This window comes from Gavia stellata, chromosome 5 (genome assembly GCF_030936135.1).
Source record: "Gavia stellata isolate bGavSte3 chromosome 5, bGavSte3.hap2, whole genome shotgun sequence".
Classification (NCBI taxonomy): domain Eukaryota; kingdom Metazoa; phylum Chordata; class Aves; order Gaviiformes; family Gaviidae; genus Gavia; species Gavia stellata.
The window spans coordinates 10767741-10787164 of record NC_082598.1 but is presented as its reverse complement, the minus strand read 5'-3'; the positions used below and the strand labels follow the sequence as shown (position 1 = coordinate 10787164).

At 39.3% G+C, this 19424-nt stretch overlaps 1 protein-coding gene across 1 annotated transcript in view; it reads right to left on the bottom strand.

Moving 5' to 3' along the window:
- HTT (huntingtin) overlaps positions 1–19424 on the bottom strand; it is an 88999-nt gene that overhangs the window by 31743 nt on the left and 37832 nt on the right. Inside the window, exons 28-41 of the mRNA XM_059817950.1 lie at positions 19003–19130; positions 18030–18140; positions 17377–17454; positions 16513–16736; positions 15849–15927; positions 15553–15714; positions 13408–13463; positions 12472–12620; positions 11702–11838; positions 9540–9656; positions 7637–7759; positions 6795–7033; positions 5320–5462; positions 489–696 (exon numbers count right to left, since the gene is read on the bottom strand). Coding sequence (XP_059673933.1) covers positions 489–696; positions 5320–5462; positions 6795–7033; positions 7637–7759; positions 9540–9656; positions 11702–11838; positions 12472–12620; positions 13408–13463; positions 15553–15714; positions 15849–15927; positions 16513–16736; positions 17377–17454; positions 18030–18140; positions 19003–19130 — 1954 coding nt within the window. The remainder of the gene's footprint in view (positions 1–488; positions 697–5319; positions 5463–6794; positions 7034–7636; positions 7760–9539; positions 9657–11701; positions 11839–12471; positions 12621–13407; positions 13464–15552; positions 15715–15848; positions 15928–16512; positions 16737–17376; positions 17455–18029; positions 18141–19002; positions 19131–19424) is intronic.

Below are 19424 nucleotides of genomic sequence, written 5' to 3'. Positions count from 1 at the left end.
GACCCACTGAGAACAGAGAACAGATATAACTATAGTTTACTGATCAGATTGTATTTGCATAAAGACAACAGTGTATATCATCTGCCCTGGTTGGTTATTTGCTAGAAGGTGAAATACGAAGTCTCTATAGAGAGTATGAAATCTGAAATACTAAATATTTTGTTACAGTTATTTCCATAATTTTAATTAAACGTGGTACACAGATGAAGCTTTCTTGGCTTAACAGTGGAGAGATTACCTGGCAGTTCTTTTGAGGAACAACTGACCGCAGGACACATTTCCTTAGTTTGAAGGACATACTGATATCAGAACAGACAATACGTATACATGTAAAGTAAATGCAGAGCTATCTATTTCAGAATCCAAATAGTACTATTCAAGAGGATGACAGGCTTAGCAGATAAAAAGCTAGATTTTTAAAAAATATAATTTTAGCAAATAATAGTTGAGACACACTACTACTACTAGGGATCAAAAACAAATCTTACTTTGGGGTTTGATGCACTTCTGACCACCAGTTGTAGTTGGTATAATTGACAAGAAGCAGGATTTGACACCAGAGGAGAACTAAAGAAGGATGAGTGGGAATCATGGACTGAACAAGGTCACTCAAACTTTCAAGGGTATAGAAACTCCCATCAGATCCATCTCCTGTAAAAAGTCTGGTGGCTGCAGCTGTGATTCTTCTAAACATCCCTAAAAACAATAAAAGCATGTTAGAGTAACTATGCTCTAGTCTGAATTCTGAAGTCTTAAAATCATTCAGAGTACCCTGAGAATACAAATCTTGTTTCATAAGCCACTGCCATTCCTGGAAGAAAGGTATACCCTAAGTGGTTTTACAGATGTAGGGCAGATCATGGAGTTTGCTTGAGGGCAGTGTGTAAACCAGTAATGACCAGCTCCCAGATTCAATAAATAATGCTTTAAATCAGACTAGAATTGTAATGAAACTTATCTTCTCAACTTTTTCTCTGTCATGCATCAAAAAGTTTCTGACATGTGAAAGCCTTTACCAAATTTAAAATTGTTAATTATAGACCAGGATTTTGGGGGTTGTTGTTTTTGTTTTGTTTATAAAGTAAACCACAGAAGTTCTAATTAAGAACCAGGCTGTAACTACTATTCTACAAGCTAAAGATTGCTTACAAGTCTCCTACTTCAGATGAGAGTATCCCAAATAAATTTAGTTGAAACTAAACTCATACCCTTCCATACAATTTCTAAAAGTGCAAAAAGTAAATGCTTTTAACTGGAGAAAAGTCATTATCCTGCACACTGAACACTCAGCACAAAAGGTGCATTTCTGCTTTCTGACTCGATTTCTGTATTCATATGCCAAAATGAACGGAGGGAAAACAAGGAAAATGGGCAAACTTAAAGTTGCCTAAAGGTATAGGACTTTTTGAGTTTCTAAGAGAAGATAAGAGCAGGGAAAAAAGGGTTTCTTCAGAACCAGTCAGAAACCAAAAGCTAATCAGAATAATGAAGGAGATCCGTAGTGTTGCTTGCTTGCATTACCAGATATACAGAAGAATGAAGCTGTAAATTCCACAGCCATGTGGACCAGTTTAAGTTGCCCCCAGGACCCATAAATACACAATGTAAAGAGAAAAGAATGGGAAAAATAACAGTCTTAAAACTCGGGTTCCACTTACTAACAAACCAGTGCTATTCCCAGTCCAGCTTCCTGCATTTGCAGTAATTGCACCATCTAGTGACTTTCTACAGTCATGAAAGCCACTGCATGCTAATCTTTTCACTTTGTCCATGCCTTTTATTTCTACTAACTTCAAAGTAGCACACTGAAAATGTTCATTTCTAATCTAGTAGCTTCCTATAGTTGAATACATAGGGGTCAGCAATGCTCACATTTTGAAAAAACTATAATGGGTGAGAAGACAAAACATCCAAGTAGAACAGTGGTCAAAAATGACAGAAGACCTTAGTCTATGTTCCCAGGCACAAGTCACTATAAGCTGCACCTGTAGTTAGGAGAATAAAACTTTAAGAGAAAAAAATATAGAGGCTTTAACTGAACAAAAGTATTACAAGACCAGGTACTTAGTTAACCCTAAGCCTAAACCTCAAAGAAAATGCTACAACATGAAAATACTCTGTTACACCATACCAGGTAACCACATTACTACTAACACTTAGAGTTGATTTGTAGTCTCAAATTCATTTCTAGAGATCATGCAATACACATAACCAAGGGCTCTGTATAAGTATTTTAATATTTAGTTTTAATTTTGCAGGAACATCTCTACATAGTTCCTGGCAAGACTCACAGTGCAGCTTGGAAGCAGCAGAACTAGCTGAGCCTTCCCCATCCTTTATCCCCAGCTCCCAACGTGGAAGAACCTGCTTCCCTGATTTGATGCCTGATTTCAATTACCAGCTTGATTTTCTGATTTCATTGGTCTTGGCTTGAAACCATTTAATCACTTACTCCAAATCACCTTGGCATAAGGAATACAGAGAAACTGTCCGAGCAGCCAGGGATCGATTAGGAAAGCTAAAGCCCTGATAGAATTAAATCCGGCCAGGGACATCAAGGGCAACAAGAAAAGCTTCTATAGGTACATCAGTGATAAACGGAAGACTAGGGAAAATGTGGGCCCTCTCCAGAAGGAAATGGGAGACCTGGTTACCCGGGATATGGAGAAGGCTGAGATACTCAACAACCTTTTTGCCCCAGTCTTCACCGGCAAGTGCTCAAGCCCCACCGCCCAAGTCGCAGAAGGCAAAGGCAGGAACTGGGAGAATTAAAAACCACCCACTGTAGGAGAAGATCAAGTTTGAGACCATCTAAGGAACCTGGAGCTGTGCAAGTTCATGGGACCTGATGAGATGCATCCAAGGGTCGTGAGGGAACTGGCAGATAAAGTTGCTAAGCCACTATCCATCATGTTTGAGAAGTCAGGGCAGTCAAGTGAAGTTCCCACTGACTGGAAAAGGGGAAACATAACCCCCATTTTTAAAAAGAGAGAAAAATGGAAGACCTGGGGAATTACAGGCCAGTCAGCCTCACCTCTGTGCCAACCAAGATCATAGAGCAGATCCTCCTGGAAACTATGCTAGGACACATGGAAAATAAGGAGATGATTGGTGACAGCCAACATGGCTTCACTAAGGGCAAATCGTGCCTGACAAATTTGGTGGCCGTCTACGATGGGGTTACAGCATTGGCGGATAAGGGAAGAGCAACTGACCTCACCTACCTGGACTTGTGCAAATCATTTGACACTGTCCCTCACGACATCTTTGTCTCTAAATTGGAGAGACATGGATTTGATGGGTGGACCACTTAGTGGATAAGGAACTGGTTGAATGGTTGCACTCAAAGAGTTGCAGTCAACGCCTCAATGTCCAAGTGGAGACCAGTGACAAGTGGCGTTCCGCAGGGGTCAGTATTGGGACCAGCACTGTTTAACATCTTTGTCAGCGACATGGACAGTGGGATTAAGTGCACCCTCAGCAGGTTTGCTGGTGACACCAAACTGAGTGTTGAGGTGGACAGGCTGGAGGGAAAGGATGCCATCCAGTTGGACCTTGACACGCTTGAGGGGTGTGCCCGTGCAAACCTCATGATGTTCAACGAGGCCAAGTGCAAGGTCCTGTGCCTGGGTTGGGGCAATCCCAAGCACAAACACAGGCTGGGCAGAGAATGGGCTGAGAGCAGCCCTGAGGAGAAGGACTTGGGGGTCTTGGTGGACGAGAAGCTCAACGTGAGCCGGCAACATGCGCTTGCAGCCCAGAAAGCCAGCTGTATCCTGGGCTGCATCAAAAGAATGACCAGCACGTTGAGGGAGCTGCTTCTGCCCCTCTACTCCACTCTCATGAGACCCCACCTGGAGGACTGCATCTACCTCTGGGGCCCCCAACATAAGGACATGGACCTGTTGGAGCAAGTCCAGAGGAGGGCCACAAAGATGATCAGAGGGCTGGAGCACCTCTCCTACGAGGACAGGCTGAGAGAGTTGGGGTTGTTCAGCCTGGAGAAAAGAAGGCTTTGGGGAGACCTTCTAGCAGCCTTCCAGTACCTGAAGGGGGCCTACAAGAAACCTGGAGAGGGACTTCTTACAAGGGCATGTAGTGACAGGACAAGGGGTAGGGGCTTTAAGCTGAAAGAGGGTAGATTTAGGTCAGATATTAGGAAGAAATTCTTCACCATGAGGGTGGTGAGGCACTGGAACAGGTTGCCCAGAGAAGTTGTGGATGCCCCAATCCTGGAAGCATTCAAGGCCAGGTTGGACGGGGCTTTGAGCAACCTGGTCTAGTGGAAGGTGGCCCTGCCCATGGCCAGGGAGGTTGGAACTAGATGGTCTTGAAGGTCCTTTCCAACCCAAACCATTCTAGGATTCTATGAAAAAGAAAAAAGATTAGAGGTTGTTGGGACACAATGCAGCACAGAATCATGGTATAGATCTAACAGTATTCTGTATGCACTTTTTTGTTATTTGCATCTGTTAAGTAGTGAAGTACTGTAACTCCCATTTCACACTTGAGGCCATAGAATGCAGAGTTCCTTGTCCCATATCTGTAAGGAAGTCTATGAAGAACCAGGGACTTGTGCCAAGACCTTTTAAATAGCAGCCAACCACTGTTGGATTTCAGCTGCAGGGTGAAAGTCAGAAGGCAAAAAGGACAGTCATAATAAAGAAAGAATAAAAGAAAGGGAAGATAATGCCACTGTTAGGAAAAAAAGACTAAGGAATCAGGCTAAGTAGTTATTAAAGTGCCAGAGATCGGATGTCTAGCAGAAGACACCTAAGGCAGAATTCACAAACGTGAAGAAAGGAGCTCAAGAGCAGCTAGCTGGAACAGTACTACCTTTCCTACTTCTCTGGTTTTGGTTTTTGGTTAGTTGTTTGTGGGGATTTTAGTATGTTTTTATTAATTATGACAAAAACCAGAAACCTACCTTGTCATGAGTCTGAACCAGCGGTCTATAAGTCAGTATTTTAAAACTGGACATACCTACCAACCTCCAAACTGAGAAAAAACATGAGAAATACAGCCACAAATTTGGAATGCTTTGCATTTTTGGACTGGAAACTTTTAGACAGTTAAAAGGAGAGATGAAATGTCACTAGTTATATTTTGTTCCACATAGACAAAGGAAATGTAAAAATGTAAAAAAAATTGCATGCACAAGCACAAAGTTTGGGAGGTTCTTTATACTAAGTAGGATACAATGTCTCCAGCACCTATGTATTCCTTCTCAGTAGTTCAACGCATTCAACAGTTGTCTCAGAACTGAAAAACTCCTCTGTCACTGCATGCTGCAACACAAAGCATTGTTTAAACTATTACCTGATTTGAAGATATGTATTAAGCACATAAGCAGCGTGCCCAGCTCCTGGCAGTAGAAAGTATGTTGCTGCTCATTCATGTCCACTTTCAATTGTTTGGTAACAATATCTTCCAGTAGAATGCCAACCAGTTGTAATAAGAACCTTGAAAAACCATGTATACAATCAACAGAAAAACTATCAATGCAACATCTTCTAGAATAAGATGAGATTTGCCTATGAAACTCAGTAAGTTTGAAAAATAAGATACGAAGCCCTTGTCCATTCATCCTAAATAGGATGCTAAACTAAATGCTACAGAACAGGTTGACCTAAAACATATATGATGCTATAGGTACAGAGACATGATCACAAGCACTTCAATAATTACATATTGGACCTGGGTTATCTACTCATCAGCTAAAGTCATGATAACATGCATACACCAGCCCACCTCACTCACACAGCAAACATTCAAAATACTATGGTGCCTTTATAGCTATCTGCAACGAGCTAAAAAACACTCTGTGACAGTTACTGCAGCTCAGCTGAGGAGGGGTAACTCAGCAAGTCACAGTAATTCATCTGTTTACAACCTCATCTATCCACACTCTACCACACAGGTTCCATATCAAACCTCCAGCCAGGGGAAAAACAAAAGATCAAAAGAAACACTAAAAAAGGGCATTTGAAGAAAGCCATCCTTGCTCCTGGCCATAATTGTTCCTCAAGTCACTCCTGTTGGACATAAGGTCACATTAAGGGAGTCCAGAAGCCCCTTTTCCCTCTACCCATCACTCTCACAGTGAGCTGAATGATAAGAAACAGCATTTTCTTTGTACCTGAAGTTCCATACTTGACTAAAAAGTTCTTTTCGTAAACAAACAGCTATTTCAAATGCTTCCCACCACATTAAAACATAATGCCTTAATGACAAACATTGTATGCCAACATAATACCATTGCCATCTCTCCACACTTTTGGCTGAAGTTTCATCACTCTCTGAGGACATCAGCATGGGAAGCTAACTAGACAAAGCTAGCTCTTCAAAAACAGGAAATAAAGAGCAGGAGTAACTTAATAGATTTGAATCCATCTGCTGGCAAGGTTCTAGTACAGAACTTGGGGTCTTACTAAGGGGATGACTCATCTTTCAGACTCCACACAGGGAGGAAGGAGAAGGTTAACCACTTAAATTTTGGGACCTGATTTTAGTAAGTCCAAGATTCACCCATTTTAACAGCTCCATCAGGTCCTTCACTTGGCTCAAGAAGAGGTATCAGAACAGTCCAAAGTCCCTACTACAAACTGCTCATCTCCTCCCTCTACTGTCCACCTCATTATTACTTCCTGCACACACACTCCTCCCATATCAGCTTATTAACAGACTTTATTCCTATCAGATAACAGTTCTGTATGTGCGTATATATTGCATAATATATTTGTAATTTCTCAGAAATCTTCAACTTTCCTCCAAGTATTCAAAAGACAAGATACCTAGAAAATGTCTCTTCAGGCAGATATTTAGCCTGTTTAACCTCAGTGCGATCCTCTGGTACGGCTACATTATTTTCTCCACATCTCAGTCTGTTAATTGCTTGACACGAAATCAAATATGGTGAGAAGGAAAGCTCTTGTATACGGGATAGAACAATGTCTTCTGTTGACTGTGAAATCAGAACTCTAAGAATAGCTAAAATTCCAGAAATCCATAGCTGGACAGTGCTCACTGATGCCTAACACAAACACAGAAAAGCAGATTATTAATACAGTGAATATGGTTGACAGTTACCTTGAGAATAGCATTTTGGAAGACCTGAACATAGAAGTTATTTCCTGCTTGCTCCATTCTCAAATAGGTCTGATTTTATGCAACAGCTAATGAAAATGTTTAACTTGAAAAGTATTTAACACAACATAGGAATGCATTCAACTTTTCTAAAGCAAGTCTTAAAAAAAGAAGAATTAACATATTCTCAACTATAAAAACAGTACAAATACTTGAATAAGAAAAAAGTGATTTACCTATTAAATTGCTTTCTAGAATTTATTGCAACAGTATGTTTCTCTACCTTCCTGATCCTCGAATTAAAAAAATAAAGGCAAGTAATCCATAAGCAAACATTCCTGTAGAAAGTGCTCCTAGCTGGTAAATCTTATTAGTTCGAATGAATTCTTTCCTAAAATCTGCTTCAGTTACTTTAACGCCACATTGCAAAATATGAAAAAGAAACACATTTTGCATGAAAGACACCAGATTCTCTCTTGCCTGGAAACAATCGCTTTTACTACTTATCTAGAAACACCTCACCTGCTTTAGCAGGTTCCCACCTGCTTACCATTGTTTTAGGAGTAACAAACATACTCCTTAAAAGCATGTCCACAGGGCGAAGGGATGAAGGAGCCAAAATTTCAAACAAAGTGTTCAGTACTCCCAGAGCATCATGAGAGTCTATATGCATCTGTAAAAGAAAAAACACAAAATTAATTTTCAACTATCCACTAAAGACAACTGCAACACAAAATTACTATTTCATGTTTAAAACATTTCTGTGACAACCGGTGTGTAATAAAATTGTCCTTTACAGTACAAAATTTACAGCAACCACAATCTATGAAAGGTAAATGAAATTTTTATTGCAGGCCTTCCTATGCAGGAGGTTTGAGAACATGGACAAAAATCTATCATATGAAATTCAATACACATACCACATATATTTTATTAGGAGAAATACGCCATATTCAGAGAAAGAGACCAAAAGGCTGACTCGTCATAAAATTTAAAAAAACCTTTCCTCCTCCCTGCACATCCTACCAGGCATATTTATAGAGAGCAATGCTGGTCATGAATAAACTTAAGCAGATAACTAGGAGAAAAAAAAATTGCTAATCATCAGATAACTGAACAGCTACAATGGTATTACACAGCAGCAACAGGGGCAGGACACCTTTCTTGATCAGTTTTTTAGTTAAATTGTAAAACAGTCAACCACAAAAAGCAAAGGACTGGAATCAAAATCTGAATTACTATCTTGCCTAAATAATTTGATAGTTGAGCATGTGCACAGATGCTCAACTGTATCTGTTCCAATTGCCAGCATTTTAGCTTCGCTCAAAAACTGTTGTGTGACCCGCAACACTGCCCACTCTCCCCAACCATGAGATCTCCTCAGGGGAATGGAGATCTGCCATCACAGAGTCAAGAATATTAAGGGCACAATTTCACTAGGTTTACTTTTTATCCTTGAAGCAAGTGTTTCTAATTCCAGGAAAGCTGTATCGAAGACAAGTCCTCTGATGCTTAGGGAGCAGCACTGAAAATCTTTTTCCTAAACGGAGTCTTCTTTTCTTCCCAGATACAAAGGGCCTACTCTCCTTCCCCAGTGTGCCGTTCAATAAGAGACCTATGCACACACTAGAGGGAGTCCAGCAGAAAGCCACATGGAGGGTTACAGGCTTGGAGCGTCTGTCATACAAGGGATAGCTGAGATTGTTCACCCTGGAGAAGGCTCGGGGGATCTTTTATCAATGTGTACAAGTATCTGACCAGGGGAAGCAGGACGAGGAGGCGACACAAGTACAGAAGGAAGAGCCAGAATCTTTTCATAGGTATTCAGTACCAGGATGAAAGACAATAGGCAGAAGTTGAAATACAGGAAATTCCATTTAAATACAGATCTTATACTGGGAGAGGTTGCCTAGAGAGGTTATGGAGGCTCCATCCTTGGAGACCGCCAAAACTTGACTGGACATGGTCCTAAGCAACCTGCTCCAGCAGACCCTGCTTTGAGCAGAAGACAGTATCTAGAGGTCCATTTCAACCTCAGCTATTCCATGATTTATTAATGCTGTTTCAGACTATGTCTTTTCATTCTTCTCACTAAGAAACAATGCAATCAGACCACTGCAGTTAAGAAAAAATAATTCTGACATTCTATAAACATGGGAGAATCTTCATACCATTTTGTAAGTGCCCCGATATAATCATATATGTAAGAAGTAGAATAAGCTTCCTCTGGAAACAGCCTCAAAGATAACTGCATATACTTCATGCATTTAAACATGATGTTCATCTCTTCAAAGACTTAGTTTACCTTGCAGTAATTGTTTTTTCAGAATGGCAGCCACACTTTCAAGAAAATCTGTCTTCATAAAAAAAATCAACTACCCAAAGCCATTATTGATACATACATTATTAAAATTATTTTAGATGTTTATGGACAAAAATATTCATATAACAACCTGTTGTTTTGCAAGCATTGGGAGAATAATGTCAGCTATTTGCCGGGACAATCTTTTCCATTTGTCTTCATTTTCTTTATGACACTGTTGCAATACTAAGATGAACATTTCTAGCACCTGAGGAAAAGTCCAAAAAAATGCAAGTAAATAGGAAACATTTCATAATACCATAATGGGAAAAATATTTACTGTTTCACCCATCTGCCAAAAAGCAAAAAGAAAAGAAAACCCACATGAGAAGTCACACAACATTTTTAAAATCCCATTTTCAGGTGAAAATCTTTTTCTTAGTTATGACTTTTTTTTTTTTTTTAAAGAATTTTCCAGTTACTTTTATAAACTAGAAAAAATGCTTGCTTGGTCCTTTTTAAATGGCATTTGTCAAAAGACTACTCAAACAACTGGGAAAAGGATAGTAAATCTAAATGCCGCATCACATACTCCACAAAAAGGGGAATATGGAAGACAGCAATTTCTCAAACGTATAGTCTTTCTTCACTCTAGCTCAAATAACGTTTAAATTTGGTTAAGAAAACAGAATAGACATTTTTATGGAGCTTATTCACCTGACATATGTCACTTTCATATAAAAGTTTATAGGAGAGCATATAATGGAGCACACCAACAGCAAGGACCACTTCTAGTAGCTGAATGTGTTATCAGTTTGAGGGTTAGAGAGACCACACTTTCAAGGATAGACAGGCCGTAAGACACAGCAAGCAGAAATGTTAATATATGGACTGGGAAGTGGGACGGAAGAATCTGGTTCAGAAAACCAGTTAGATGGAGCACTTGCAGAAGTTCAAGTAGTTCAGATTCAGAAACGCAGGCAATTAAAAAAAAAATAAAAAGATATCACCAGATGACTTTCTTCCCAAAAAGCTTTCTCATGAGAGAGGAGATAAGAGCGATTCTGAGCTGAATGACTTGAACTCTGGAGCTCCATGCACAGTAGCTACAGTTGTAACAGAAAAAAGTTAAAGACTGCAGCTCTTGGAGCCTCTCAAATTACAGGGGCATCACTACAGAACATCCCAGCCACAGCCAGGGAACAAGAGAACTGCCCAGGGGTTAGTTTATAGATACTGCACCAGCAGAACAGGACAGAATAAGAACTACAAATAGGATAGTGTGGGAAGAGCAGTGCATGGGTGGTCTTTAATAGGTTAAGTGTGTCAGAAGGGGATCTGATAGCAATTGCAGTACCTTACATAACACAACGTTATTCATTATTTCACATCATGTGTCTACAGAGTGTCATTTCATATAGTTATATTAGTCATTTTATGATTATAAACCTACAAATTCAAAAGAAAATGTGGATACACAAAATTACCCCAATCTGAACATGCAGTTCTAACAAATTATTTTGACAAGATATACTGACTTTTTTCCAACTATTCTCAGAAAATACATTGCTTACATTAGCATACACTAGAATTGCATTTTCACATGATGAAAGGAAAAGCACATTAAGTTTGTTAAGCACCTGAATAAGCAATAAGATCCCATGTTAATTATGTCACTTCTCTTAAAATTACTTTTATGTTTTTCTTTTAAACAAAGTGTATTGAAGAAAGTAATTCTCGTACTCCTACAAGGCAGAAACATGTTTTCCAGAGCCATGAGGTCTGGGGCAAAGTATTAAGTCCTAACAACTGTCTAACTACCTTACTCAAATAATTCCTACTTTGAAGTGTTACTGAAGAGATTGCTATTGTACAGCAATACCTAAATCATCTCTATAGAGCATGTTTCCTACTTTTAATCCTGTCTTCTCTTCCACTTTTACCCCCATTCTTTTAAGTTTCTTGAACCCTAATTCATGACAAATCTTCCGCTAACCTTCTGTTTATTTAATCTGCAACGCAACCAAGATTGTGATCCTAACTGAAGCTTTTCAGTGCTTTGTTACCTAGGCTTGACTATAAAATCCCACAGACATGTTATTTGACTTCAAATACTGATCTGTAGTGCAGAACCTTTCCCCTACCCCAAAAATCTTTGCATACTCTCTCTATAAGGAAAGATCACACACAGAGTCCAGAGCTATTCAAGTTTTGTACAGAAAATCATTAACATTCCCTGAAGCATTTTAGCAGTCAAAGCAATGTTACCCTTTTATAGACAGTGAACAGGGACACTTTGTCCCCCTTTCTTACCTGATGGTACTGAATAAGTCTCAGCAGCATTGACACTACCACCTCTTTTTGTGTTTCCAATTCTTTTCCAGCATCAGCTTTATTTGTTCCTCTTAACACAAAGAGATCATGAACGATGGGTTGCAGAGCTGGTATTGCTGAAATGAGATTTGTTTGTTTTAGCATAAGACAAGTCACTCTCAAACAGTGTTGCCTTGTTCTAACAGTCCAGCTACTAGAAGTAATCTGTGCTTTAGTTTGTTAAAGGTTTTACCCATCCCTAAAAAAACCCAAAACCAAACCTGAAACTTACCATGCATAATGATGTCTATCTTTTTACTTCTAGTACAAAATTTATATTATGGACACATTTATCCATTCTCATAGAGCTAAACTAGATATTTTTGTAAAGTATTTCTCAGCAGAATCATTGGGAAGTATGACAGAGATGCTGAAAGTGGACGGAAAGGGAAGGGGACTAAAAATAAAAATCAAAGCCTTTAAAGTACTGCTATGTGGTGAACTTATTACCTAATAAAGTTTCAAATAAAAGCTTTGTTGCTATTATGTACAATGCAAAATATGGGGTAGCAGTGTTAGTAGGGTACAATAAACTTCCCGAAGGAATTAAGCGAGACTTATTTCAAGTATTCAAACTTTAAAAGCTAGTGTCTTCTGGAACAATCAGTATGACTACAGTTTTCTATAGCTTAGTATTCAATACTGTTTTTATTGCTGAACTAGTGCTAATACTAGTGTTGGGGCTTTTTTTTTTTTTTTTTAAAAATTACCATGTGTAACAGCTTTCCTCCCACTGGCCATGATACCATCACACAGCTGAATGATCTTAGGAATTCCGATTATCTGTTTGGAATGATACCGCTCATAAGACAGCAACACCAGGAAAAAAAAGATATTAGGAATAATTGCTTCAGACTCCCTGAAAACAAAAAATTAAAAGTGTCAAGTTTGAATTACACAACTCTGTTCAGTAAAAATGAATCTTTTTACAGTAAGATGACTTTTTTTAAGAATGTGTTATTCTGCTTTCATATAGTATTTCTGTAATTATTGTGCCCTGTTCTTTACCATGGTTTTTTCTTCCAAGGGATTTCTTTCAACCTTTGACAATTACACAGTTACTAACATTAAAACATACTATCTAATGCACATGACACATTGGAGTATTTCTGTAGGAGACCCACAGAGCAAAAAACCCACTTATCTCTTCATACAAACTCAAGTGTAAGAAAAAACAGAAATAGCTGACAAAAAAATTCTACTGTTAGGTACTATACAAAATGCACTAGGTGATCAGAATACAAACAGATTCACCCTGAGTCCACAATAGGAAGAAGTAGCTCTCTCTTCAGCAATGAAATCCTAGCAATGAAGTGCTGATTCCTGAAAGCATAGCTTGTGGGGGTGGGGGCGGGTTATGGGCAGACAGTCCCAAAGGAATGGTTTTGCAATACCAAATGGAGAAACAGCACAACATAGCTTAATATTTTTTTTCCCAAGCTACTTCCCAACCTCTTCAGCCACATGGAATCTAAATCATCTGAAAGGGCTACCACTAGAGCCAGGGAACAAACAAGCACATTGCCCAGAATGTAACTCTCTCTTTCTCACAAGGCAGAAGTAACCAACAAAACTAATAACTACATGCTTCAGAGTAAGACAGTAGTAAACCCGCACTGTTCAAAGGTTCTTTGCTAATTTCATACCTGAACTGTCCTACTTCAATGTATTCAAACTGCTTTAGCACAAATCCAATAAACACCTAAAGAGAGAATAAAATGTACAACAGAGAAATTAATTCCCATTTGAAATCATTTTGACGGGGTTATAAAAGTGCATGTTTCAGATGGAGAGAAAGGAAAGACAGGCACTGAAAATCATTTATACTTATAGTTCATTTGAATGTTATGAAGTGTTCCCTCTACAGTTATAGAAGATCTTGAGAATCTTGATGTTAGACCTTATTATGGTTTGCATGAACTTATTCCACATTTTACCTGTAGTCTATATATTTAAGTAAAACTTTCTCTCTCACTCATGTAACATAGACTATTTGAGGCATTACAGTCAAGAAGTTAAGAATCAACCAAAAATCTTGCTCTACCCCAAGACAAAATCCAAAGTATCCACACATTGAAAAGATTTATCTGTGTACAAACTTACAGGAAAGTTATGTATTGCAACTCATACTAGTTTATAAACCAGAAAATACTGTAGTAAATAAAACACTTAAATTTTATATTACAAATTTACTGCTTATATGGACAACCACACAGACTACTTGATTTGCCACTAGCTTCTCCCCCCATTAAAATCAAATAATGGTTGTGAACCATGATGCTCACCACTATCAGTCATATAGAAGTCCACACTCTCAATACAGAAAGAAGGTATTTCTATTTGTATGTGAAGTTTTATTTAACAACACGGACTGTATTGTCCACATCATTTTATTCCTAAAGTTAATCTGATTAACAGTTCTTAAGTAGTTTTTGCAGAGCTTAGTGTATTGGGTTTGTGTGGCAGCGCTTTGGTAGCAGGGGGGGCTACAGGGGTGGCTTCTGCGAGAAGCTGCTAGAAGCTTCTCCTATGTCTGATAGAGCCAATGCCAGCCGACTCCAAGACGGATCTGCCACTGGCTAAGGCTGAGCTAATCAGCAACAGTGGTAGCGCCTCTGTGATAACATATTTAAGAAGGGCTGAAAAACCAGGAAGAGGCAGCCAGAGAAGAGAGGAGTGAGAATATGTGAGAGAAACAACTCTGCAGACACCAAGGTCAGTGCAGAAGGAGGGGGAGGAGAGGCTCCAGGCGCCGGAGCAGAGATTCCCCTGCAGCCCGTGGTGAAGACCATGGTGAAGCAGGTTGTCCCCCTGCAGCCCATGGAGGTCCACGGTGGAGCAGATATCCACCTGCAGCCCGTGGAGGACCCCACGCTGGAGCAGGTGGATGCCTGAAGGAGGCTGTGATCCTGTGGGAAGCCCATGCTGGAGCAGGCTCCTGGCAGAACCTGTGGAGCCGTGGAGAGAGGAGCCCACGCTGGAGCAGGTTTGCTGGCAGGACTTGCGATCCCGAGGGGGACCCACGCTGGAGCAGTCTGTTCCTGAAGGACTGCACCCCGTGGAACGGACCCATGCTGGAGCAGTTCATGAAGAACTGCAGCCCGTGGGAAGAACCCACGTTGGAGAAGTTCGTGGAGAACTGTCTCCTGTGGGAGGGACCCCACGCTGGAGCAGGGGAAGAGTGTGAGGAGGAAGGAGCGGCAGAAACAACATGTGATGAACTGACCGCAACCCCCATTCCCCATCCCCCTGTGCCGCTCGGGGGGGAAGAGGTTCGGGAGTGAAGTTGAGCCCGGGAAGAAGGGAGGGGTGGGGGGGAAGGTGTTGCTTTTTAAGATTTGGTTTTACTTCTCATTATCCTACTCTGATTTTGATTGGTAATAAATTAAACTAATTTCCCCAAGTCAAGTCTATTTTGCCCATGATGGTAATTGGTGAGTGATCTCCCTATGTCCTTATCTCGACCTACGAGCCTTTTCCTCATATTTTCTCTCCCCTGTCCAGCTGAGGAAGGGGAGTGAGTGAGCAGCTGTGTGGTGATTAGTCCGGCTGGGCTTAAACCACGACACTTAGAAAGTAATTTACATCCAATAGAAAACCAGAAATCTGATGCTTCTTGTGCTTGGGGGGGAGGGTGGGCCAGGGCACGGAATTGAGTCTCACCCTCCTTTAAGGCTTTGTTTTCCCATATAGTACAATGAATGGATTGTTGCAAGTATTTTTGCTGTAAATATTAAGCCTGCTGGCAAGATCCCTGTATTACAAATTTGCAAAAATGGTGGGGTACCAACCTGATCCGAATCCAGAAGACAGTAGTTAACTCGTAGCTGAACCAGTTGAGCAAGCAAGTCTAATACTTGTCTCTGCAGCTGTACCGATGTTGTTGTAGTATATTGTTTCAATGCTTTTATGACAAGGGGTTCAAATAAACGAATGTGATTGTGAATAGCATTCTGTAATAGAGAGATTTTAAAGTAATCTAATATCTGAACACGTCTCTGATTCAAAACTAAATTACATTTTAAAAGGAAGAAAAATGGTTTAAATCTAAGGTACTGCTCTTTCGGGAGTACATAGATAGAAGTACCTTATCAGCACGATGTTTTGCTGCACTGGTAATGCTAGTTTTCAGCTGTGTAGAAACTTTTTGCAGCACATCAAACCATCTGCCATAAAAAAACAAAAACCCCATACACATTTAAAAAACAGAGGGACAAACACATTCTCCTTAGATGCATGTTATTTTACCAATGCCAACTTTTCTTTATCTACTTGACTGCTTCAAGAATCTTAGTAAAACAAAAGAGCAACAGAGACAACCAACAGTACACTTTGATCAGATCACATAGATCTGTGGACAACAAACATCTAGTAGAGAAAGAATTTCTGGTCTTTGCTTAGTCATCCTTCTACCTTTCCTTTAAGGCTACTGACTATCTGCTATAATCAGCAAATTAATGAAATAGTTTTGAGTACAAGCATTTAAAACTATTATGCTTTTAAAAAACCTTAAGTGATACCTATTTTAATGATTTAGCTTTGATTTGGAAAACACATTAGTCATAATCAATACAGCACTGCATTCAGGATCTCACTAGCAAGACAAATTACTCTGATTAAGTCTACAAGAAATAATACACAATACTGTAATTTCAAGTTACTTAGCTCCCCTCTGATACTTGCATTTATGAAAAACAATAAAAAGAGATTCTAGTTCAAGTTAACATTATATCATAAGGGAAGAAAGTTACCCTGAAGCATCGTGTTCCTGCTCAGCCTGAACCATGTTCCTTAGACTAGCATCAGCAAGGGCCTGAGTAAAATGTGTGTATGGTGCCATGAAGCAATAATGATAGAGACCAGGTCTCAAATTGGAAGAACCTAAGCGTTGAGCTTTGCCTTGAGCTTTGTTGGGGTTTGAAGACAAGCCATCGTACTGAGAAGCCAGATTTGTCCCAAACAATGTTTTCAATAACTAGAGAAGAAAATTGGAAGGAAAAAAGTTAACATTTCAGGAAAAACAAGTTGACTCCTCATCTACCCAAAGGACTTAAGAGGAAAGGTCGAAGTGCAAACTGTGGATCATGTAGTCAAATACAAGACAGAAGAAAGCTGGAAAAAAAACCAATTCACACCTCACCCAAAAAGATATGATTGTTTTTGCAACGGAAGCTATTTCCAAGTGACAACTCAAAATAATCTACTAAAGCTCGCCTCCCACAAAAATTAAGCTTTGACAACTTGAACCCAAACATTTAACTGGAAGCCTGCAAGAAATCCAACAGTAAGGCAGTTCTTTGCTTTCCAGGTTTTTGATGTAGTTAACTGGCTACAGAACACATTTGGGAAGGTAGGAAACAAACTTGTTTTCTGAGCATTGGCTAACATAATTCTTTGAACAGGAAGCAGTTCAGGAAGAAAGTATATTATTCAGATGGTATCAAGTTTCAGAACAAGTCATGAAAATTAAAGAAAACATGCTCTGTTTGCTCTACCTGGGCTACCGTTTCCTCACACTGCTTCCCTTAAAAGAATGGCCAGTCTTAGTATCCAATTGATAACCACAGGACATCAGGATTAACCTTCCATTAACACACAAAAAATTACCTCCTTACCTGCTGTACACAAACTGTTGCCATTGTTGGTTCTCTATTGAAACATGATTTTAGGTATCCCAAAATTTCTTCCACACACTAGAAAAGCAGAAAAACAGGTGCACCTAATTGCATTTTTCTTCATTATGTAAAGCATTACCATGAGAACTGGACAATAGCACAGGTTTTTTTACTAAGTAAAACTACACTAATTTAAGGGAAATTGTGAAAGTATGTAAAGAAATAAAAATGCAAGATCTGCCTCCTAGTCTTAAAATACCACAATATGCCTAACACGACAGTTAAGGAGAAAAAATATCAAGACATAGGAGAGGAAGGGGAGCAGTATGCCTTCTGACATTTTGTCTATTTAACATGAGTATCTGTAAACATATTAGTATAGTAAGAATGACTGAAGGCAAACCATTTTGCTGGAAAGAAAAATCTCCACATGAAATTTTAACAGTAAAAAAATTACTCCAGTTTTCAACAGCAGCAATTCAACTCAGAAAATCTGCTTTAGCACTTTATCCAACATCGTGGCATCACAACGCTTTTAGGACTACTGTTTTTCTCAACAGTACCAATTTTAAAATGATATGTACTTTTTCCCAGTAAGGACCACAGATATTGGACAACTTAACTACAAAAGAAAAACCACACAAATCTTGTACCTTTCCAATGTCCTGAAGAGTAGCCAGTTCCAAGATTTGTGACAGAACATCTAAGGCAGACCGTAAGAAACATCCAAACTTTTCATTACTGTTCTGGAGATCCAAAGTAACCTGGTCCCAAAAAGTAAAAACACACCGTTTCTTAACAATTACTTGACAAGGAGATAAAAATTACGTAAAGAGGGTATTGACACAAAATCATCTTTTGCCTAGAATTTCAGCATAGTTCCATCAACAGCACAATCAATACCATTTGGTGACAGCTTAGACTGCCTTATGAATTGCTGGAAAGGTACGACGTCATTTTGACTAAGAAAAAGAAAGGGGTCTTCTAGATTGAGAAAGTTACAGCATCTGGGAAGGCCTAGGATGTTGACAAGTAATGAAAAAGGGATAATGTATATCTCGAAACACAGTAGGTATGTGGGACGTGGCTTGATGGGCATGGTGGTGTGTGGTGTGTTTTTTTGTTTGTGGGGGGTTTTTTTGTTTGTTTTTTTGTTTATGGTTGGACTAGATGATCTGACAGGTCTTTTCCAACCTTAGTGAGTCTGTGATTCTGTATAGTAAGAATACACCCCCTGAAGCATACAAATCAGATCAACAAGCCCCTAGGCAATGCATCTTTATTATCTGAATTAACGATGAAAAAGCTTACCCGTACTGGAATAAACTGTGGAGAGAACAGACATTGGGACCCATTTGACGTTGCCAAGCCAGTGAAGGGTCATTTGGTGCCAGCATTAGTGACAGCAGAGAAACAAGCAATAGGATGACAATGCTTATCAGGGGTTTTTATTTGGTCATTTTTTGTTTTTATTGGTGGTGGTTATGATTTTGTGTGTGTGTGTGTATATAAACTGTTTATACAGGCAAACAAGCAAGTCTCAATACAAGCAGAGCCATGTTTAAAAGAAATGCATAGTGACTGCCCAACCACATTCGAATTCAATCAAACGATATCATGCAGTACCTTATAATTAGCATGGGTTGCTTTCAAGACATCATATAACTTCAGATATGATGGAAGATGATAAAAGCTTCCTACTGAAGATGATTTACTTGTTGGAACAGGCCCAGTAGCATCAGTTTGCCTAGTAGCTTAAAAGTGTATTATAGATTAGAACAACATACTTTTTTCTAGGGTGCTTATGACATGTATACTCAACATAATTTACCATATCTGAATTATTAGACAACATAAATTTTTTGATCCACACGCATATTTTAAACTGCAAAAAACACATGCTGTACAACCAGAAAATGAACTAGCATTCCAACAAACTAGCCCTCTGAGATGAGACATTAACCCAGAGGGCTTATTATTGAAGTGCAAGTACAATTTACAAAACAGAATTAACACCCATTTCCTTCATTCATTACTAAGAAAAAAAA